At 39.3% G+C, this 24080-nt stretch overlaps 1 protein-coding gene across 3 annotated transcripts in view; it reads right to left on the minus strand.

Annotated features, from left to right (window-relative positions):
• The window catches only part of LOC129245260 (prominin-2), a 59937-nt gene that overhangs the window by 14231 nt on the left and 21626 nt on the right, over positions 1-24080 (minus strand). For all 3 annotated transcript variants that reach the window (XM_054883326.1, XM_054883327.1, XM_054883329.1), the window contains 7 exons: positions 16253-16308; positions 15677-15909; positions 15387-15574; positions 14972-15067; positions 12236-12447; positions 11653-11809; positions 5600-6203 (listed from right to left, as the gene is read on the minus strand). In XM_054883326.1, the coding sequence (XP_054739301.1) occupies positions 5600-6203; positions 11653-11809; positions 12236-12447; positions 14972-15067; positions 15387-15574; positions 15677-15909; positions 16253-16308 (1546 nt within the window). The remainder of the gene's footprint in view (positions 1-5599; positions 6204-11652; positions 11810-12235; positions 12448-14971; positions 15068-15386; positions 15575-15676; positions 15910-16252; positions 16309-24080) is intronic.

A 24080-nucleotide genomic window follows, 5' to 3' on the forward strand; every position in this document is an offset into this window, starting at 1 on the left:
TGCTTAAATTTTGACTTTTTTGTTGATTATTTGTTTGATTATTTCAGATCTGAAGTTTACGCCTGGTAATATTTTTTTAATATCTGAAATTAGACGAGAACGAAAAAGAACCGTGTGTTGTTTTAGTTGCTTTATAGCACTGCCGATGCCGATGACTATGGTTTAGAGCTGAGAATGGCAGGTTGGTTAAAGTGGTTATTTACAGCTTGCCTATATCTAGTCTGTGCGGATCAGGAACCTTATTAGGTTGTTGACATCTAAGCCAGACAGTTGTTCGAGACTCTCGAACCGCACTTTGCCCAGGGTTGACATTCTATCTTTCCATAGGGCAGCACATTCACAGAGAAAATGGAAGATTGTTTCCTTTTTCTGCGGTTGTTTACAACTGTGACAGTATGTGTTGTGGGGGATGCCTAGTTTGGTTGCTTGTTCCCCGACAGGCCAAAAAAGCCCGTTATGACCGCCGTGAGTCTCCAGGCGTCCCATCGTTTCATCTTTGTCAATGTTGACGATTGCGTGAGGCTGTAGATGGGCCAAAACGTCCTGCTAATTTTGCATTTCGTCTAGTCTCCACATCTACAATCCGCGATTCAGAGGTATTTTAAGGAAATTATATTATTGACTGCACCTAGTGGTGTGCACACCGATTCTGCAAGAGCGTGGCAAAAGATTGGCAGACGTGTGGTTTACACGCTAGCGGCATCATCGGTCCTTATTTCTTTCGAATTGAGGAAGGAGGTTTCAACAAGATGGCGCAATTTGCCATATAACGCGCTTAAAAACCGATTTATTGCAATATTCAAGACACCATTGATGCCATACGACCAGATTTATTGGAAAAATAGTCAAAAATTGGATTGATTGAATGGACAATGTAACCCCTATCTACGGCGGATATATGCCGGATATCATACTCAAAAAATAAATGCCATGCAATAATCTTCTTCTTCTTCTTAATTGGCGCAATGCCCGCTTACGCGATTTTGGCCGAGTTTAAAATAAGAGAGACTTGGGGCGTGTTGTGAATATCTGATCGATTGTAGATTTTCCACTTTGGTTGATGATGGGCTTCGACCTTTCACACAGTACGCTCGCTAGAACCTTATAGGCGATATTTAGCAGGCTAATCCTGCAATAATTGGCACAGATTGCAGGATCACCTTTTCTATGGAGTGGACAGAGCGCGTCTAATTTCCAGTCGGCAGGTATGCTTTCATCCGACCGCATTTTGACTAGAAACTGATACTCGCACCTTACCAGCTCCTCGCCGCGCTGTTTGAATAATTCAGGCGGCAGTCCGTTGCCTCCGGTGGCTTTCTCATCTCGTCGTGGTCGGAAAGCGGAATGTTAGTTCCGTCGTCAACGATTGGGGTATCGGAATCTTCACATTCTCTGTGACATGCGCTGCTGTCATTATTTAACAGGTTCGAAAAGTATTCCCTCCCATAATTTAAGTACGCTCTGAATGCCAGTCACCAGATCGCCGAAATTGCCATGAACTTATCCACCAGATTATACAATAATAAAAAAAAAAATTATTCCAACAATATTTTTGTTTTGTATTATCAGATCGCACCATTTAATTTTCATATTCGGCCATTCTCTTAGGCAAATTTGAGCAATTTATCAAGTACCATTAGTTCGAAAATTGGAGCCGATCTGGCAAAACGGGGAACGTCATTGAATTTAGAAGGTCCGAATTAAGTCAGATCAACTATTAGAACCGTTTTCGAAATTTTGAGCATGTACAGTTTCATTGGATAAGGGGCGTACTGAGCGCTTAAATGATATTAAAAAAGAAAGGGCCAGTATAATTCATGAACAAGTTTTGGTTTTAACATATTAAGGTTATAGTTTTGTAACTCCAAATTAATGGTTGGTACAGACCAACTTACTCTTCCTCAGCAGGCAATAAAATACATTAACTTAGCAATTGGTGTAAAGGTCTACAGATATAAATTGTATTTGTGCATGTGGGAAAGGAAGGTCTTCCTGTTATTTCTTATACTGAGTCCATTCTATTTTCCGTGCAGGGTTCTACAACATTATCCAGTAGTTTCTGGTTTCTTATTTTAAAGGCCTCCAAGAGTTTATTTGCAGAAAATAAGTGCAAATTTTTTTGCAACCAAAACAATTTTTATTGGGAAGTTGAAGTTCGTTATGAGCCACGTCACAGCATTACAGATTTATCTTCGAAATCTCTCAGTTTTCTACTTGAAACCATTCAAAATATTTTAAAGATTTCTGTACTTAACAGATATGTGTCGATTTTGTTACTGTCCTAGGTCGTTATATTTTCGAAATACTCCAGCGACTTATTTTTCTTCGAAGCACCCAGGAACATTTCGCTGTACTCCATATTAAAATCTGTCCATATAAACGGGTCGCAAGATGCTAATTTTTTGTTTTTTGCAAAATTTTTCGAGAAGAATAAAAATTAGAAGCTGTGGGCAATTGGGAGATGCTCGGGTTCTACTCGAAAACCTTGCAACAACTGAGATGCTTGGCCAATTTTGGCACGAATGGACAAGGAAAGCGAAGGCGCATGGGAAGACAATAGAATGACGAAGTACAAAGGAATTAACGGTATTTGTAGGTTCAGGTGCAAAGTCGTCATTTGATATGCAAAAGAGATACAACTTTTCCAAAATGGGAATCTATTAAAGACATTTTGAAACTCCGACAAGACTTGAGACAAATTGAGAGCAATCTGTTGCAGAAGAACTCATTGCATCAGCTATATATCAGCCAAAGTAGGCATCTTAGACTTGAGGTTATTATAAAAAACTTCTGTCGGATAGGTAAAATAGTTTAAGTTGAGAAGAAAGTCAATGCTTTGGTTATACAAAGGTTCTTTCTATATTTGTTTAGCTAAACTAATTAAAGTTCGTGTTTGATAGTTGTAGATTTCTTATACATATTTATACTCACGCGCACTTTTGCCTAAGGGTTTTAAAATGCATTTAGGGAGATTAGACCGATATTTTCTTTACCGATGGGTCCAAGAATGAAAAAGGGTCTGAAGCCGGATGGTCATTAAAGGATAGTAATAAGTATCATTATTCTGTGGGGGAAATGGCAATTGTTTTCCAAACAGAAAATGTTGCTCTTCTCAAAATAGCCGAATGGATAATCGAGAGGAGATGGAGCGGAAAATGGATTGGAGCTTACAGCGACAGTCAGGCTGCACTGAAGGCCCTGGAGAACGCGAAGCAAACCTCAAAGATTGTTCAAGAATGAAAGAGGAAGCCTAATTATATTGCAAGACAGAACAGGCTTGTACTTATATGGATTCCAGGACACCCCAGTGTTTAAGGAAACGAAATTGCCGATGAATTGGCCAACCGTGGATCAGCGGTTCTCCCACAAGGGCCAGAGCCTATAATCGGAATCAGTTCCACACGAATCATGAATTGGATCAGCGATTATGCAGGCAATCTACATAAAGAGCGATGGCCCGGTCTCGTACGCTGCAGAACTGCAAAGTGTTTTGTGACAAGTCCGAACAGAAAAGTGTCAAACTTTTTACTAAAACGTAGAAGGAAAGACGTTCGGTTGATGGTCGGTATTATTACAGGACACAACCCATGGGGCCAGCATATGACCACCATTGGAATCATTGAGGACCCAATGTGCCTGTCTTGCTTGGAGGAGGCGGATAGCACTGAGCACTTGCTCTGTGAGTGTCCTGTCTTTGCTAGAGCAAGACTGCGAGTTTTGGGTTACGATGTCGTGAGAATAAGTAATATTCGTTCTCTAAAACTGGAGGATACAGGGTTTGATTGAAAAGTAATGAGCCCTTCCGCGCGGAGCGTCTGCCAAGCGTTCAACTGAATCGGCAAGTGGGTGAAAATGATCGTTGGACCTTCCCCTTTCTCTAAAAATCGGTCCCAGTTCGCTGGCAACAGCGGTTCAGTCAATATCGCTCCGCGCGTGAAAGGTGTTTTAAAAGTGTGTTAGGATTTTGCAGTGGCGAAAATGCAGCGACTTTTGGAGTAACGTTACTCGATCAAATTTTGTGTAAAGCTAAACAAAACGAGTACCGAAACCATTGGGCTACTCAAGGAGGCTTACGGGGACCACTCTCTGTCCAGTGCCCAGGTAAAACGGTGACACAAGTCGTTCAAGGAAGACCGGGAGGACGTCGAAGACGAACAGCGATCTGGAAGGCCTTCGACGACGCAAACAGACGAAGATGTGAATCGGGGGCAAAGATGGGGGCTCTGGTGCTTCCCCACCCTCCCTACAGCCTAGACCTGTCCCCTCCGGACTTCTTCTTGTTCCCGCGTCTGAAAAGAAAGCTGAAGGGGAGGCGTTTCGACTCCGTCGAGGCGATCCAAAAAGTTGTGACAGCCGAATTGAACGCGATTCCGGCAAATGAGTTTAAAAAATGTTTCCTGCAGTGGAAGGACCGCTACCAGCGGTGTATTGACGCTCAAGTGCCCTATTTTGAAGAATGTTAGTTGTATAAGCCAAAAGGTTTAATAAAACTGCTTAAAAAAAATAAGGCTCATTACTTTTCAATCAAACCCTGCATTTATAGATTCACCAAAGAATGTGGAAAATTCTCACAGGACTAACTATTATTCTTTATTCTTTCCTATCTCTTTCTCTGATATTTTTCCTCTTTCCTCCTTGTCGATCTAGTTTTCCTCAAAGACCCCGTGGGAAAAGAAGCAGTAAAAAGAATTCGCAGAAGCACTTCTCTGGGATGTGAAGGGTCTCATCATCTGCATAATGTTCTTAAACGGGGACAGCTCATAGAAAGAGTTATTTTTTATATGTAGCTTGCGTTCTCTGCTTAAACCATTGCCCACTCAATTCTCGTGAAGGAGCACTGAGAGCTTTCTGTGTGTAGTGATGTTGAAGTGTGTATTGCATTTACTTAGGAGCTGTTCTGTAACACCTTAAAGAGGCCTTAACAAATTTGCTTCTGGGCAGCGCTATAGGTGTGCACAGGGAATAACATAATTTTCTAACTTAGTTTACGAGTAGTTCATTTTGCCTAATCAGGTATTAACATAACGCTTACGCAAGCCGCTACAGCGTTATACGGAGCCTCATAGTGGAGAAGGAGTAGACTACGTTCATCAATAAATAAGTATACTTTCACAGGTTCTTATAGCAATATTAAAAAATAGCCTCCATACGAAGGAGCTGAAATTTACGTCGTTTTACTGTGCGAAGTGGAACGCTGGCATCGAATAGGTACACATTTACATACATATAAACGAGTGAGGCCAGCAGATCGGTGAATAAAAAAGAAGCACGTACAGTATCAAGCTAATTGGATTTATGGCATTGCTGCGTAACAGTATTTTCCCAGCTTTACCAATACGAATGGCGAGTTAGAGCCATGTTTGGGCGAGCTGCGATAAGTGTACGTTGTATGCATAACAACTAAACCTGATAATATAAGGGAAGGAATGGAATAAGGTGGGTAGGAGGTTAAGAAGTAACTAGGCAGTATTGTTCACTGGCGCTACAAAACTACTTATATAAGTATATATTATGTAAGCGGATATGGCTTCATTAGAGTACGGAAAAAAGTAGCACCAAATTTTTTCAATATTCAGTAGTGTCTGTCGCTTATTCATACCTGAGCGCCGTTGCGAGGCTAACGTTTACAATGGAACGATTCACACCCTCTGGTCGTAGCAGTTCGCCGATGATGCCCGTCTGCGGTTCATGCGCGTACACATAACCAGGTTTATCGAATAACTTACCCAGCAAATGATAGGTGGCTGTATCTGTCACATCCGTTGCACTGTTACCCCAATTACCAGCAGTACCAATAGTGCCGCCATTTCCAGCAGCCACCTCATCAAATAGCGAACGACAAAGAAAAACTTCCGTATTCCCGCCAATGGCCAGTGTTAGGACACCATAGAAGGTTATACCAATACTGCCCAAACAGATAATCAGTACGGACATTAGCAGCACAACACCAGCCTTGACGTTCGACTCGCAGAGGAAGCAACAGTAGGACATGAGACCGAAAAGCAGCACCCAAACGATGACTAGAGCAGCCACCCAACCTGCTGTCCAGTAGGAGTTTGACCAACTCTGCAATTCGGCATAGCTGGGTTCGAGTGCAGGCCAAACGCCTTGTAGGCGTTCGAGCAGCGCATTTATAGTTGAGGTGAGCATTTGCGCGTTGGCTTTGGTGCGATGACGTATGCTTTCTAGCTGTTCGAGGGTGTCTGTGGAGGTAAAAAAAAGTGAAAATGGTTGTTAGTATGCGTGTAGTAGTGTATGTGTGTTTGTAGATTGCATAAGTCGCTGGAGACTGAATATCTCGGAATAGTAAATTATTGGATAACGTAAATTGCTTACAAACATGCGAGGTACCTAATCAGCCATTTCGGCAGCTGTTTACTGCTTGGTCAGCGTAAATTAAGCATAAAATTCGCTTGCAGCTGCCAATTAAGTGAGGTTAAATTGTATGTATGCTCTGTCATGAGAAGTGGAGAGTTCATGGAATGTGGAATTTTCGTAATATCAGTAAATATTGAATTATTGAGATTTTTTTTTATTTCTTGAAACCAAATACAGCTAAAATTCGCTATGCTTCAGGCCAAGCCGCGTTCATTAAAAGTGATGGCACTATACCAACAACAACGTTTTGTACATTAGAAATGGCATGACGAAAGAAAGTAGAAAAGGAAAAGACGAACTAAGTAACCGATATAAAGTTGGAGCTAGAAGCATACGACGATGGTGCGAGTGCAAGCCGAGGGCTTTTCGGTATTCCATTTTATGCTGATATCCGGATGTACACGGCGGTAAGAAAAGGCAGCAAAAAAAAAAAAAAAATCGGTCTACCGATACCACCACTTCAGACCAAATGAAGAAAATATAAGCAAGTTTAGGGCTGATGCTTTTTCTTTCCTTGTTCACTCCTCTCGGGAGCTTAGGGCCTCGACAAGACTCTTCCATCGTACACTGTTCTGAGCTGTTGTTTTTGCACCGACTCATGAGATGTCGGCATCTGCTAGTTCCCGGAGCATCGATCGTCTCAAAGTGTTTTTAGGTCGACCGCGATCTCTGCTCCCTTGTGGGTTCCAATCCAGTGCCATTCTTGTGATGCTATCTGGTGGTTCCTCTTTAATGTCTACAGTGCGTCGTGCCAGATGCTGTTTGGCCAGAATATTCTGCAGATGATGCGGAGGCATTTGTTGATGAAGGATTATAGCCTCTGTGTGATGGTGTTAGAGACCAGCCATATTTCACTTCCGTACAACAATACGGACTTCACGCATGAGCCGAATATTCGTAGCTTAGTGCGCCTGGAGATTTGCGAACTCGCCCATACTGTATGCCTTAGCCCGAACGCCGCCCTTGCTTTGTTTCGCCTACAGTTGACATCTTCATCTGCTCCACCAACCGTCGTGATAGTGCAGCCTAGGTAGCAGAAGCTTTCGACGAATTCCACTGGGCATCCGTCAATTAATATCTGCCTTGTGTTACTGTGGTTAACTCTCATAGCCTTGGTCTTGGCGATGTTGACCTCCAGTCCGACAGTGCGTGCCAGCGCGACTAGTTTGTCTGCCTTCGTTTGCATGTCAGAGAGTTTGTGAGAGAGGAGGCAGATGTCATCGTCCAAGTCCCTCAAGATGTCTGGTGAAACTCCATATGATGCCTTTTTTGTGCAGGGTCAGTTGGCTAATGACGTCAACAAGGACGATGGTGAAGAGAAGGAGCGACAGGGGACAACCTTGCCTTACGCCAGCGCTAGCTGCTGTGTAACTTCGATTAAATTGTGAAATTCTCAGTGATCATACGAAATAATGTACAGGGGGGTAGAAATAAACTCCGAATATTGAATTTAAGAATTCAATTAATATATTTTTTTACACGTTTCTTGGTAAATATAATGGACATTCACAAGAAAATTATTTAATAAAACCACCGTCAGCTGTAATCACTTTTTTTAGCTGGGATCTGTGCCGCTTCTGTGACCATTACAGTCACCACTTTTGTGGTGATGCCGTCTAGAACCGTTTGCGCTAACCTTTGCTTCAATTATGCGCCACAAGTAATAATCAAGTGTACTGCTGTGTGGACTTGAAGGTGGCAAGATATCAGGTGACCAGTGATATGTAAGTTTGTTTTGAAGACAAGCCTGAGTCTTCCTTGTTCTCGAAGCAGATGAGTTGCCCGCCTGATACATATTCGTTTACACATATTCTTTTTTTGTAGCGAAGCCACTCTGTTATCTTTTTCGGGCTATTTCGCCGCGAGCCTATCTCAGCATCACAGCTCTCATATTCCACTCTCGACTCATCGTTGCACTAGCGCCTATTAGCGCCCTCTACTCTCAATCAGAACATAGTAAATTTAAATATATGTACTTCCCTCTATCATTAGTTTGAGCCTACCTCCACTGCGAAAGGCATCTTAAATGCTTTCCGTAATCACCTCGACGGCCCTGCCTAGACAAAGTGTGCTTATAAGCTTTAAATTGGTTCTTAACATCAGCCAACAACTTCTCGGCAGGCTCATCAGCTGAAAGATCTCTAGACCCCTATTAAATGTTAGGTAATATAGTTGCTTGGGGTTCATGCGCTTACTGCTAAAATTCGCAACAGGCTCATGAATTACATTAAATGAAAGACCTGTTGGGCAGTGACGCTGTGTACACTGCCTGGTAATTTGTAAGATTGTTTGTAAGACTTTATGGAGTTTATAGAAAATATTGCTATTGAAAGTTCAAAGGCCATTACTCTAGTCTCTGAGCCAGAAGATTCTTAATTTAATATAATAAAGCTTTTGATTTAACCTCACGATAACCGATCAAAAAGTGGATAGTCTTTGGCCCGAAATGATCTGAATGGCATTTATTTCATCTTGGAAAAAATGTATCAGTACAATATAAAGAATACCCACTGAAATATCTACCGCCTTAGCAGAAAGACTAAAATCTGATGGAGGAAGCGGAAGAAAAAAGTCTACAGGCGGAAATCTCCGTTTGTAGTAAATCACTTACGCTTGCGTTAAGAAGAAGCAGAGAAGAACTTATCAGACAAAGGACTTCCAGCAACGGTAAGAGTTAGCTTTTATGGTTCCAGAAGATGCGATAATAAAGCTGGATGTAAATGGAAAATCGCAGAAAGGGAAGAACGTTTGTGTTATCGCGAATTTCCGGAATATTTGAACCCCACCGCTATAAAGCAGGTCCAAAGCATTTTCTTTTAAGTAGTTAGGATATGCTCCGAATATGAATCTAATCGCACTATAAATATGGTTGTTCAAAATATTTCCACCACAGACACATTAAGTAGAATTAAGCAAACTTCCGAATTTGCAAACCTTCCTAAGTTATAATACCTTTCTGAACTAGTGTACTCGGGTATACAAATCTCCTAGACCATAACCCATCGATTATGCCGAACTTGAAAAACTCATATACATATCTCTATATCTTTTAAAATAAAGTCACAAGCTTTACTGACAGAGTCCATCCTCTTATATATGCCGCTTCCATTTGGTTCTAAGCCCGAGAAACACATCTACGGGAGGCCAGGCAGGTTTATAGGGTGAGTGCTTTGCGAGTAGACAATGCTTAGCGGACACTTTCGGAGCACGCAATTTGCGTGGTTGCGGAAAAATCCCACTGGATATCCGAGCTCGTGAATTAAACCGTCTCTATCGTAGCCAGGGTGCAAAACCAACAAGGGACCAAAAGTTTGAAAAGCGAATTGCGTCACTTAACGAATGGCAGCGAAAGTGACCGTTGAACATACGAACTTATCCCTAATTTTGCTACGTGGTTACGACAAAGACACGGAGAAAAGGATTACTTCCTCTCTCACATGCTGAGCGGACACGGCTGCTTCTTGGATTATCTGCATAGGTTTGGTCTCTCGGCTTCACTACTGTCCAACCAGCACAGAGAAGTTCGATGATGCGCGACACGTACTCTTCTACTGTCCAAGATTCGCAAAAGAACGTGGGGTATTAGCCACGATCCTTGGAAGACAGCCAAGTGAGACATATTTAACTGGCGCCATTGCTGGGATGCTACATGCAAGTTTGTCAAACAAGTATTGCGTACGCTACGCAAGCAGGGCGAAGAAAGGCGAACAATAGAGCTGTTTCAGTAGCGGCAGCCAGAGCAAAATAATATCAATGCCCAGGGCCGCATCTGATCACACCGAACTACCCGCGACAAGTGCTGAATTGAACATGAAACACAGTTTTCCAGAGGAGGTCGACTCAGGCGTACGCAGATAAGACGACGGAATGCACACTTTCGAAGTTCCATCTGCTTCATAACGAAAGTAATCGAGACTATCAGCGACGTATAACCTCCACACGTCATAGGTAGAGAGCTTGGACGCAGATTTCTTTTGTAGTTGATAACCACCCTCGATGTAGTCCAAATTGGGAGGAATTCAGCCGAAGAGGGGAGGCCTATTTTAGTGGGAGCATACCCATAATATCATTGGCGCGACGGCATCAGTCGATATGTTTCTGATAATAATAATAATAATAATAACTTTGCGCAGAATTCTTCGATTTGTAAAGATCTCTTTATATCGAAACTAGCCGCTCGTGTAATGTTTTTCTTTACATAAATTGCATAAGTTTACAAAAAGGGCGTCTTTATGAGGGTAAAAGGGATAAAAAATCATAAAATTAATTTTCAAACTCCAATAAATCAAAAATACTCAAGAGTTTGAGTATTATTTTCTTCCTTTACGATTTTGAAGTTTTCACTACCACTCTGCATTACGGGGGAACGCCACTGTGAACATTCAAAAAAATCGATGTTTTTTTTTGCATAAATTGTTAGTATAACTATTTACTTAAGAAAATGTGGTAAACATTTTTTTTGCCTTGGCTATCGTGGGACGTGGCCGACTTTCAAAATTTTGAAAATAACTATTTTTTTTTGCCTGTTGAAAATCAAAAAAATGGTGAAAAACAGGCATCGAAATTCAAATCACCACCATTTTTTCAAAAAAAAAAAAAAAAAAAAACGGCTACGTACAACGATAGCCACTATTGTGTAGATTAATACAATTTTTGGATTTTTGATTCCAGATGATTATTCATTGCTGTATCGCTGCCACCAGATACGTCAGTGTTGTTTTTACTCGTTACGTTTATTTACATAAATTTGTCAATTTTCAATATTTTGTAATAAAAATTTACATCAACATAGTTTAGTACATATATAATAAATTGCCTTTTGTGCGACCCTCGAATAATCATTCCTACTTACAAAAAAAATTCCCAAAAATCGACTATTTTTTGACCCCCCACAGTGGCGTCCCTCCTTAATAAAATCCATCAATTCTATTTTTCTACTATAAAATAAAACAAATATTTTTTCGAAAAATAGCTATTTCCATGCATGCTTCACGTGTGCTCTCTGTTTTCTAAATTTGCTTATCTGTTATTATGCTGCTCACTACGCAAGCGAGCTTTGAGCGGAAGGCAAAAGGAGTGTACCTGTATACGCATACGTACGGCTTTCTTATTCAGACATGCTGATGTACTTACATACATATGTACATATATATATATAAATATATCCCTGTATAAACGATTAATGTTTATCCCCCGTGTATCGGCGTAATCGTTTCTTAAGCCTACAGCTGCACTTACCAATCAAATGGAGCAAAAAAATGATTCACTACTCACAATTCCGTTCATAAGCTGTGTCGTGCTTAACTTGTTGCGGGAAATTACTGAAAATTGAACGTGACACACCAACTTCAGATGTCAAATTCTTGACAGTCGCACCAAATTCAATTTCGCCCAAATAGCGCATACGAAAGATTGTCTGGTCCTCTTGCAGCTGACATATTACCGGGGAATAAAGCAAAGGAGTTATCAGGAAAATACATACACAAGTAAAGAAAGTGAAATACAAGAGCATAGCTCAAAATAGCTTTCATAACTTTACAAAATAAAGTGAAATAAAAAGAAAAAAAATACAAAAGTGTGAAGCGCAAACGTGAAATGAAAATTTCATTTGTCAAATGCCAAATGCCAGCGGAGCCACTACTCAAAGCATTGCACAGCTGCGCGGCAGACTAAACCAGGCAGCAAAAGAAAAAAATATTGTACATATGTATGTACATATGTATATTAAAGTAAAAAAAAAAACGCACAAATAAACGTCAAACGTCGCTGCTGCTTGTAATGCTACAAAAATACAAATAAAAATTCAACAAAAGCAACAACATATCTAACTACAATCAAAAACATTCGGCTAACCAACCGTCTTGAGTGCATCAATAATGCCATTCTCTTCAAAACTTCGTATCCGCAACGTGTCGCAGAGCGGCCGGTCGCGGTAAGTACACTGGCGCTGCAACACGGACAATTGTATTTGTAGCTCCTCCATGCGTGCGGCGGCTTCTTGTGAGATTTTCAGCGCCCGCCCCACTGTCTCCTGCAGCATAAGTACACGGTATATCAATTCGGCGTTGGCTAGAGAGAAAAGTAGAAAGAAAAAGTATGAATAAAAGTAGCAAGAAACAGGAAGAAGCAATGAACAATTTTCGCTGTGAACGAAGAAAAGAAAAAAGTTAGCCTCTGAAAACTTCTGAGAGTCACAATAAAAGTTAAAATAAGCCCCATATATATAATATGTAAGTATTAATACTGCACATATACAAGTATACCCTGGTAATGCTAGTTTGAAAAAATGTATTCGAACAAGTCATAACTTGTTCGAGCTTATAATGCGCGCAATAAAATGCCACAAAAAATACAGATAAGATTTTAAAATAAATATTTTTCTAGTTTATGTTACTTGTAGTACACACATTATTGTACTGGGAGTATCCCTTTTATTATGACAAATCATGTCCAGTTTAGAATTTAATACATAATAGGAATGTGTTCTCGAGTGCTTGTAAATTTATAATAGTACAAGTAGCACAGATTTACGTAGTTCGCAGAGATGTGTAGTTGATGTCACTGATGTGGTGCTGTGTGGTGTAAAAAGCGAATATTCGTACACAGAAAGAAAACTTTTATATATATAAAATAAACATTTCTGCATTATCAATGTTACATTTCGCCAAAAATGTGGTATTAACATTGAAAATATTCAAAACAAGAGATTTCACTGTTATGTTAACATTGCCATGTTCTTTAACATTCCCATGTTCCTTAACACAGTTAACATTTCTCGTGCTCAAATTACATGCAGTTTAACAGCAGTTAGCAATCATGTTCGTGCGTGCAAAGAATTTTAGAAATTGCATACAAATTGTTTTATAGACGTTTTAAAGTGGAAATAGTGAAAGCTTTTGATATAAACAATTCAAGCAGTTAAGTTTATATCGAAATAAAAGCGAAATGAGTGACAACTGCTTATTAATTGGCGAAAATGTTTTGGTGGTTGTGGATGACGTTAGGCAGCTTATCATTATAATTTCAGTGGCTAAGTGTGTAAATTAAGAGCAGGTATGAAACGATTTCTTTTTATAATAAATGCTTGGCTGTAATATTTTTAAAGCTATTCGGTTGGGGAATAGGTTCGTAGCGTTTTTACCAAAGACTTTCATTTAAACAAAAAACAATAATTATATCAATAAGTTAATCAATGTTGCTGCTGGTTTTTGTTTACAACCTCTTCCCACCTCTCGACCAATTTGTTGATGCCGTTCTGTCAAAAAGCGCCTGGTCTGCAAAGAAGTTGTTGAGCCAGTTTTTGGGGACCTCTTTGCTATCGAAGGTAACGCCCTTCATATGCTTTGACAGGGCGCAGAAAAGATAGTAAATGGTTTGCGCAAGGTCCGGAGAATGCAGCGGATGCTGAAGGACCTTCCATTCGAACTCTTGGAGTGCGGCTTTGACGATTTGTGTAACATTGGGCCTGGCGTTGTCGTGAAGGAGTATGGCTTGACCATTTCATTTTATTCACGATCATTCACGCGGTGTAGCTGTGCAATGTAGAGCTCCTTGTTAACTGTGGCATTTTTTTCGAGCATTTCCCAGTGCACCATGCTCTCCCAGTCCCACAAAAACATATCATGATCTTCTTTGGATGAAGATCCGATTTGACTGTCAGCTTTGGCGTATCTCCTGGAGCCATCCACTCCTTTCTTTGCTACATATTGATGTATAGGCACCATTTCTCATCTTGCGTGGCAATTCGGTACAAAAAACACTGTCTATGATCGCGTGTTGCTCAATAATTTTTGTTTTTTCGTTGACCTCGGGAGCCACCCAGGCTCACCTGTATATCTCTTTTGAATCCATCCCATTGATAGCGTATCTTCAACTCTTCCTCCCTGCTAAGTTCATTAAAAAACCTCACAGCTTGGACTTCACACCTAGTGAACGGCGATCACACTTACTAGATGCATGACAGTTTTTGGCTTTTATTCGTCGGAACAGCTTCTACACAAGTCATTGTGCGGAGTTCCTCGTTATTCTATAGAGTCGAGTAAGATGTAAAATCTTTTCAACTCTCTCTGTGGCCAGAATTTGCACTCCATAATATGTAGACAATGAAGGTACAAGCTCGGTGGCAGGGTCCACCAAATTCACCAAAAAAAAAAGTGGCTTAATTTGGGAAACTTTCTTGAGCATCAAAATATCACTCTGTGGCAGCCAAGTGAACTCTATAAGTGTAGATCATCTATTCTTAAAGTAAATTAATCCCAATAAGAGTTTAAAAGCCCCATTTAAACAAAAAATTTTGTGTGCCAGGGATTTGATAAACATCTCATGAGCTTCTTTGGTTTCTGATGATTGATGACCTTCGGAGGTTTTTCGTAAAAATGAGTATAAAATATATATATAGCGAGGCGTTTTTAATGTGTTTCGGTTACTTTACTTTCACTACCCTACAGGACTATTTTTGTAAATCCACCGCCTACTCCGTATCCTAGCATCTACTATATGCCACACTAACTGCTTGTGCGTTGTGCTTTACCATCCCCACTGTACATATACAAATTATTCTTTCCAACATGATTTTCCAACAATTTCACCTTACCCAGGCTGATGGTCGCCAATGAATCATATGCCAGCTCAATGCCAGTGTGTGCTGAAATTTCCGCTTGGATTGGCTCCCCAAGGAGAACATCGACGTCTGAACAGTAGAAAACATGCAAGCCAGCAATGCAGGATTGTCCAAGTACAATCAAGTCCAATGGGCCAGACAGTTAGTGGGTTTGGTCGGACGAATGGCCGCCAGCAGCATAATGGACAAAAATCAAATAAATTATATGAGTGAACAGAGAGGCAGTGGAAAAACCGTAGCGGGATGGGTAAAATATGAATTATAACTTTGACTGTAAAGTTAGAAAAAAAAAAATTGCATGTAATACACGTGTGTACATCCTACATACATACACACATTTGTAGGCAAATGAAATCACAGACTCACTTACTCGCGTACGCATACTGACCTTCCAAATCTTTGACAACTTTTTCAACAGCTACATGAAAGCCATTATCCAACTTATGTTTGATTTGTAGGTGTGTGTCTTTGAGAAATACTTCCATGTCGTGCACAGTCGACTTGACCATTTCGGGTGTCATTTCAACGTTGGTGGCTAGACGGCTGTTCGCATAAAATATGCAAAAATCACTCAACCTGAACAATGAGAACGAGAAGGAAAAGAAATGTGAGTAGAAAATTGGAATATGTTTCAAAATGTCACAACAATTTGACAGTCCATGACCGCTGCATACTCACGCCAAGAGAATAAATGTTATCCAAAGTGACACTACAGACGCACTCTTTCGACAATTCAACGCCTGTTGCAGCGATTCGTCGTGTATGTTGACAGGTGCATTACGTATGAATTCGGCCTCATCCTGGTCGGCGCGTCGTCCGCAACACCAAGCGCAGGTAGAGATGAGCGGCACAAGCGCCAGTATGGCAAAGATGCTCATGATGACTATGAAACCGGACTCGATTTTGATCGCCTGCAAGAGGAGAGGGTAGATAGAGTAGTAGGCAGAAGTTGAGAAGGGACAAACGAACAAAAGGAGTGGAGCAATGAAAAGTGTTGTGTGCGAAAAAAAGGTTGATTTATTGGAAACTACTGAGATGTATGTGACGCAATGAAAAATGTTTTGGGAAAGGTTTTCAATAAGAGAGGCAAGCATTTTTTTTCAAATGGGGATACTATTTTTTGCGATAAATTTACTTACTATGGAGTGTAGGGATAACTTTTTTACACTTAAAATATTTTTCAACTTAAATTTTCTTCGATGCAGTGCTCACTTATTTACATGGATTTAATATTTTGTGATTTTTAGTACTTACATCTTTTGTAAAATCGACAAGCGTAAGGTTCGAATGCAAAAACTGACGCACCAAATCTGAGAACAGATATAAAGATAAATGCTAATCAGCAGCGAAAAAGTGCAAAGTACTTTAAATAGTCTAATCAATAAAACATATATAAATATATATGCAAACTAGGCTCATCACACGTAATAAACATCACCAAAATAATTAGTGTCTCACCCAGTGCAAGTTCGAGAAAATCATATCGTACAACATCTTCGATAATGTTTTTCAAGCTCTTAAGTCTAGCTACGTCTTCTATGAAAACTTCTAAATTTTCAACATTTGTGCACATGCTCGTATACTTATAATATACATATTAATGTTCTATATATATATATGAAACATTTTATCATATTACTTTTCATTACTCATTGCAGTCTCTCTATTTACCGATACGATATTCAAAGAATAGCTCACTCATCATCACATCACACAAACTTTGTGGTAGGAGTGACTAAATGAGCTTGCCTTAATATTACACCACATTAAACCATATCACACTACATTCATAAAACCAAACGATCATCATATGACATCCTCTCAGAGAATATCTATCACATCTAATTGCGTTACTCTCTGACCATTTCATACGACACCTTATCGCATGATATGTTATCACATCATATTGTTGTATAGCACATGACATCTCAATACTCAACATCATATAGAATCATATCACCTCAAACTAGAGGTGGTTTTTTGCTAGGTATCACGTCACAACAAATCATATCACTTAGCAATTATCAAATCGCATGATCATCACACATCATCCTATCAGGTATTATCTAATACCAATATAAGTACATCTAAAGTGATGAACATTACACATCCTCTGACTACATTTAATCAGTCATCACACCTTTTAATATGACATCATGTTACATGACATGTTATCACGTGATATCATATCACATAACATATTATAACAATATCAATTTGTGTTACCTCGAAAAACATCAATCCTCTATTTTCATGGCAGGAATCAAACCGCAACAAATCGGGTCTTACTAATACATTTAACTACATTACTTACATAACAAATCAGTCATAAAAGTGTAGACATTACACATCTTCTGACTACATTTATTAAATTACTCAAATCACATCGCAACCTAGACGCTTCATCATCATATAGTCATCACACCTTTTAATATGATATCATATCGTATGAGAAGTTATCACGTGATATCATATCACATCACATGATATAACACATTATCAAATTGTGTTACATCGCATATCATCAATCCTATACTTTCGTAATAGGTATCAAATCGCAACTAGTCATGTCTTACAACTGCCTTAAAATTACATGAACATCACATAATTTCGTATCAAGTGATATTTAATACATCTTATTACATTAATATTATCATATTACATTGCATCTCGGAACACAAGTTTTATTACAACATCAGCATCACGCTTCTCCATATGGCAATATATCACAAGATCATGTCATGTCATCATATCATGCCAGCGAAACACTAAATCTTTATATAAAGATTGTATGTTTTATTGCAACTTAATTGCCAATAGTAAGCCCGCTAAATGACTATAGCATGGCAAGGTAAAACCTATATAAGTAGTATTATACATCCCATAAACTCATCACTTTATTGCTTTACTGGGGAAAACTTTTGGTGTCCGAATAATCTCATGGAACTGGTGGTCGTCTATGCCATGTGATTTTATTCCTTTTGATCATTTATTATTATTTATGACAAGTCTTGGAAAAAGATTCTATATCTCTATAGCAGATGCATCAATTCTTTATCTTTTTGGGAATCTTGAGCGTTCTTCTCACTTCATTTTAGTCTCAAATTGGTCCATAACTTGTGAGCCTGCAACAAGCAAGCGGCGCGACCAAGCATAGCGAAAGTGGAGCGAATGTGACGCAGAGGTGGTCTTTCCTGCAACCTGCACTCGGAGACAAGACAAGAGCGCGATATTTTCAGTACAACTAAGTTTACTGCGCTTCAGGTAGTTTGGAACTGTGCATTTTGGTAAAAAGTGTTTTTTGCTTGCCGAAAGGAAGGTGTATACCTACTTACGTTGGGACGGGCATGATGACGACCTTGTAGAGTCTTAGTTTTGTTCGTCGAGAGAGGACTTTACTACTCAGTTGCCTACTTAGTCCAAAGTAGCACTTGTTGGCAAGAGAGATTCTTTATTGGATTTAATGCTGGTTCGCAAATACACGAAGTCTTTTACAACCTCAAAATTATAACTGTCAACAGTCACGTGGGTGCCGATACGCGAGTGCGCTGACTGTTTGTTTGAAGGCAGGAGGTATAATACTTCCTTTTGTCCTCGTTCACCACCAGACCCATTTGCTTTGTTTCTTTATTCAGTTTGGAAAAGGCAGAAAGTGTGGCTGTTAAGGCCGATGTCGCGTTTATGCCTTAGCGAAAGATTTACGTTAACTTCGAAATTGAAAGAGAAGCCCAGCCCATTAATTAAAAAGCTTTGCAGTACCCAATTTGATTCGATGGCGACCTTAGGACTAACCCCATGTCATATCGGTTAGCAAGAAAAAGGCTTGTTCACATCGAGAATGTGCTTTGAAAGATTAGATGGTGCGAAAATGGATCAAGTTAGACACCATTCGATTCTGTTTTTAAAGGAAGCCAAGGCCAACCTAATGGGAGTGGATGATAGTGAAAGAATTCAGTTTAGAAAATGTGAACGAATCATTCCTGCAGTGTGGTCTTCTCCATACCTATGCTATGTTGGGTATACAATAAATTTGGAATGTGTGCTTCTCTTGACAAAAAATATTTATGATTGCTTAACGACAAAAAAACAGGTGATATGTACTACTAATGACGCCGAGTTTTGGGTTGCAATTTAATCAAATTTCATGTTTCTATCAGTGCTTTAAGGCTTACATATGCATAAGTATTTATATCCGATAATTACACGGATAAAATCGAAAACTATCATTAAAATCCAAAATATCTCTCTGGGAATAGGAAAACTGACAAACAAATCGAAAATGTTGCCACATTGAAATCGAATGAATCGATAAAATTGGATTCTATAAGAAATTCCCATCAAATGATAGCGATCAAAACGGTATCGGGGTGGGTTCGGAATTGATAAAAAATTAGCATAGGAAATTTCTGCAAACCGAGCCCAGAAAGTGTGTATCAACAAACCAAAATTGTTGCCATATTGAAATCGAGAAAATCGAAAAGATCGGATTTTATGAAAGAGCTTTTGGTTTGACTTTTACGGAAGATATGTACCATATACGAGATCAAAGAAATTCACATCTGAAAATGTACCCAGCAAACACAGTTTTCACATTTTCTCGGATGGCTCCAGGACCGAGCACGACTCCAGCTCTGGTGTCTACGTGGCATCCATCGGGACAAAACTACACTTCGCTCTTGGAGTGCACGCATCTGTGTTTCAAGCAGAGGTGTAAGCTATTCAAGAAGCAATGAACTCTGTTGTGGAAAAGAAGGTGGAGAGGCAGATCTGTATATGTCTGCAGCGACAGCAAAGCTGTCCTCATGCCCTTAGACAGCATTCCAACAACTTCAAGGCTAGTTGAGTCCTCTAAATCCAGGCTGAACTATGTGGGTAGACATAATATATTGATGCTAATATGGGTCTCAGGACACGTGGGTATCGCTGTAATGACACCTCTTACTCTTTAGCTAGATAGGGCTCTGACGCCAACTTCTTTGGTCCGGAGCCAGTTCTGCCACTCCTTTCTGTAGCCATTAAAGCGGTTAGCAAACGCATTACTTCATCCCACAAGTGAGCTTGGTAGGCTGAGAGAGGCTGCAGATGGTCAATACTGATGTTACCTGTCATGTCCAACCGACTGTCGCAGATCCTTTTGTCATTAAGCAGAGAGAACTGCATGCAGCTGGTTGGACTGATGACGGGCCACTTTCTGTGGGCGAAGTACATGGGAAAAGTAGACATCTTAGAGAGTGTCTTTGGCACTGATGTGTTAAGAAGCGATCACCTTGGCTCCTTGGCACCACAAGATCTATTCAGGGAACTCAAGTGCTGTACACTGGACTTAATGTTGTCTGAGTGCTGTACTTGCTAGTTGTCCCGCCAAAAGAAAAAATCATATCGGAATAATCGGGATCGGTTGCGGGATTGATGAAAAATGAACACAGGAAATTCCTTAAAGTGCACTAAATTCTACTTCAAGGGTGCAATGACCAATACGTTTCAGTTACACTTTGATGGCGGTCTGTATGTAATATTCTTCGTACATAGCCACAACCACATGCCCCAGAAACAATAAATGGTCTTCCCCAAAGTCCATAATTTGGTAATAAAATGCCGTAACTGTACATCGAAAATTTATTGGCTAGCACAAATGGGTGAGCAAATGGATATAAGTGGACATGGAAATCGAAAATATAAATACGTAAATAAATAAACAAATTGACGTACACACGTAAGAGTTAGCCGCTTAACTACCGCAAATATTTTACTATCACCTATTCACGACTGCACACCATTTGGGCTTGCGTGTCGAAAATTCAACAGCTCGTTTTCGCTCTATATGCTGCCTCACCTCCTTTCCATTGAATCATTGATAGCCAGCGTATGTATGTATAAGTGTGTATGTATGTACATACGAGTAAGTTTCAGCACCTAACACATGGCAGCCGCGTATGAGTGCACTTAACTGGCGTCACTAAATTCTGAAATTAGACACGACTGTGCCGTTAAAATGTCCAATTGACTGTCTAGGATAATATATTTTAGACGCGGCTTAATTCACTTTGTATGCACTTATATGTGTATGTAAGTGGACTAGGTATGCGCCGTGTTTGTGTGTGAGTGTTTGCAATATTGTCTGTTGGGCAGTGAGCTCGTTAGCGGGTGGCCATTGTCGGTTGGTGCTGAACATGAAACATGAATACGAGTATCAGTACTATGCATGTCTATTTATATGTCAGTATGTGTACTTAAGTTTTTGATGGCCTGATGGGTGATTTACAGGCAGCTGACTGACCGGTTTTGTAAAACGCAACGTGTATACCTACATTTGATGATTCGCTTTTCGTGTCAAATAGTTTTTTGTTTGTGTTAGTTTATAGGTGGTTTTGGAAAATATTTGATGTTGAAAATACTGGGCTTTCAGTTTGCACAAGGAAATTGAAATGAAAATATATTATGATTCCAAAGCTGGATTATTATTTGAACTACTTAGATTTCGTTTATTTAATGGCGAACGATTCCACTAGAAGAAATTCATATACTGCGCCGAAGTGTGAAGCGGTTAAACTACAGAAAGAATTCAGTAGCTGAATAAAATGTTAGAGACATGCATACGATAGTCAATCATTTATTGGGAGAAGATAGTCTGGTTTTCTTAATAGTAGAAAAGCAAGTCCCATACATCAAAAATAGTGGAATGAAGGTTAAACAAAACCTTGGTATAAGAATCGAAATGCACCATTTTTGTTTTACAAAAGGTCATATTTTGGCGGCCGCCGTAGCCGAATGGGTTGATGCGTTACTACCATTCGGAGTCAAGAGTGAACGTTGGTTCAAATCTCGAATTTGGTGAAACACCAAAATTAAGAAAAACATTTTTCTAATAGCGGTTGCCCTTCAGCAGGCAATGACAAACCTTTGAGTGCATTTCTGCCATGAAAAACCTCATCATAAAAACTATTTGCCATTCGGAGTGGGCTTGAAACTGTAGGCCCCTCCATTTGTGGAACAACATCAATACGGGCACGCCACAAATAGGAGGAGGAGCTCGGCCAAACACCCAAAAAGGGTGTACGCGCAAAATCAATTCTCTTCTAAGGAAAGCGAAAACACAACTCGAAAAACAGGTCGGGAAAAAAGTAACTAAGCTTTGAGGTTTTTCAAATAAAATTCAGTAAATTTTTGCGGGGAACTAAAATTTTTAAAATTTTAACAAATGTGAGTTCAAAAAAGTGGTTTCATTAAATAACTTGAAAATCAAGAGATCAAAGATTTGACTTCATATTGACTTATATTGTTTATTTCAAATGTCTAAAGTGTCGCAAAATTCGGGAGAGTACATTGTGCTTAACTTCCGCCAGAAGAAATGGGCTAGCAATTGGCAATGTGAGGAGGTTTATAATAATTTTCAATATTTTTCCGATGATTACCAAGAATGGGAAAACTTACAGGATTATTGCATGGCAGATGACGATAAAGGAGGTCCCATAGAGGCGAATAGTGAAAACTGCATTTTCTGAAATCGAATCCAGTTCTTGCCACGAATTCGTTTTATGTTTTGTATTGACTTAAAATAGGCAACTCACAGTTATAACACTGCTTGATAAAATACAAAACAAAAAAAATATATATGTATATAATATATATGATTGCGATATAACATCTATGAATGTGGTAAAACTGCAGAATAGTAGAGTACCTGCAGTTTTGCTTCTAAACGACATAATTTTGTTTTTAAGGTAGATTGAAGCTTTGCCAATTTGGTCTCAAGTTTTAGTTTGACATTTATGACGTAAAACGCATACTTTTTTTTAAATGTCGTAAATTGCAAAATTTTTCGAAGTTCAAAAATCAGGTTCGACAGAGTATAACTGCAACTTTATTTTACAACAATTTTTTTACTTTTTGCAGATCAAGCAGAAACGATGCAGACCGTGGACTCCCTTTTTTCATTGTACTTTGATTTTTTATATACTAATTTTTGTAAAGAAAAAATTGAAATAATTTTTTTATAAAGTTTAAGTACTAATAAACAATGTATAATATATTTTTTTTATATTTATTTCTATTGTTATCCCTTCTACAAAGAGTTTTTCTTTTAGCGCATTTTTGGCGCTGCTGGATGTATGTAACCCTAAATGAGGACCAAATTAGAAAACTTCAATACATTATAAAAAAATTAAGACGTTTAGGGACAAAACTGCAGGGGCTTTAAGGTGGTGAAAAGTTTAGATCCATTGTGCCACCATGAGCTTCCTCTTCGAAACATCCAGTATTTCTGTTCCTGACTTCATCCCGCGCTTTTCATCTGTCTTTGTTTCTTAATTTTGACTGGTTTGCCTACATATACTGAAACCTGCTTTTACTCAAAGCGGGATATTTTTAGAGGATCTGAAAAATCGCACCTTTCAATCTCTATTGTTCTTGCAAATTCTGTTTATTCTGATAATCCTGTGGAAAAAATTCCATTCTGGTAATGTTGGCATCGACGATGCTCCTCGATCACTGAGATAGATATCGCAAAATAAAGGAACTGATCAAGTCATATTCACAGTAGAGGACAACAGATGTAGTAGAAACATGAAAGATTTGCTAAAAATATCCACTTTTACCTAAAAAACCTTGAATATATAAAAAAAATGGATTTTGTGATTAGTCATAAAGTCAATGAATTTTATTCAAAATCAGTAATAATCGAAAACATAGTTGAAATTCACGAAATCGGAGTTGAATATTTCGGACTTTGACTAAGCGTCAAAGTCCAGAATGGAAGGCCCCAGACGAGCCTTCCAAATCCACAAATCAAGTCGATGCTTATTTGTTTTTACGATTCCAAGGGGATTGTCCACAAGGAGTTCGTGCCGACGGGCAATGCAATTTTCTCTCTTGTCCGCGCCGGTAGAGGCCATCCAAAAGGCTTGTACCGACTTCCTGAAGGATGATCTGAAACACTCTTTCGAAAAGCTTTTACATCACGCAAAACAACGTATTGAGGCCAGAGAGGAGTAATTTGAATAAATAAACTTGAAGGTATCACAACAAAGCTCCTGTCGTTTCTATTTTAGCTCTCTCTTCTTCTTAATTGGCGCGATAACCGCTT

Source organism: Anastrepha obliqua, chromosome 4, assembly GCF_027943255.1.
Source record: "Anastrepha obliqua isolate idAnaObli1 chromosome 4, idAnaObli1_1.0, whole genome shotgun sequence".
NCBI lineage: Eukaryota > Metazoa > Arthropoda > Insecta > Diptera > Tephritidae > Anastrepha > Anastrepha obliqua.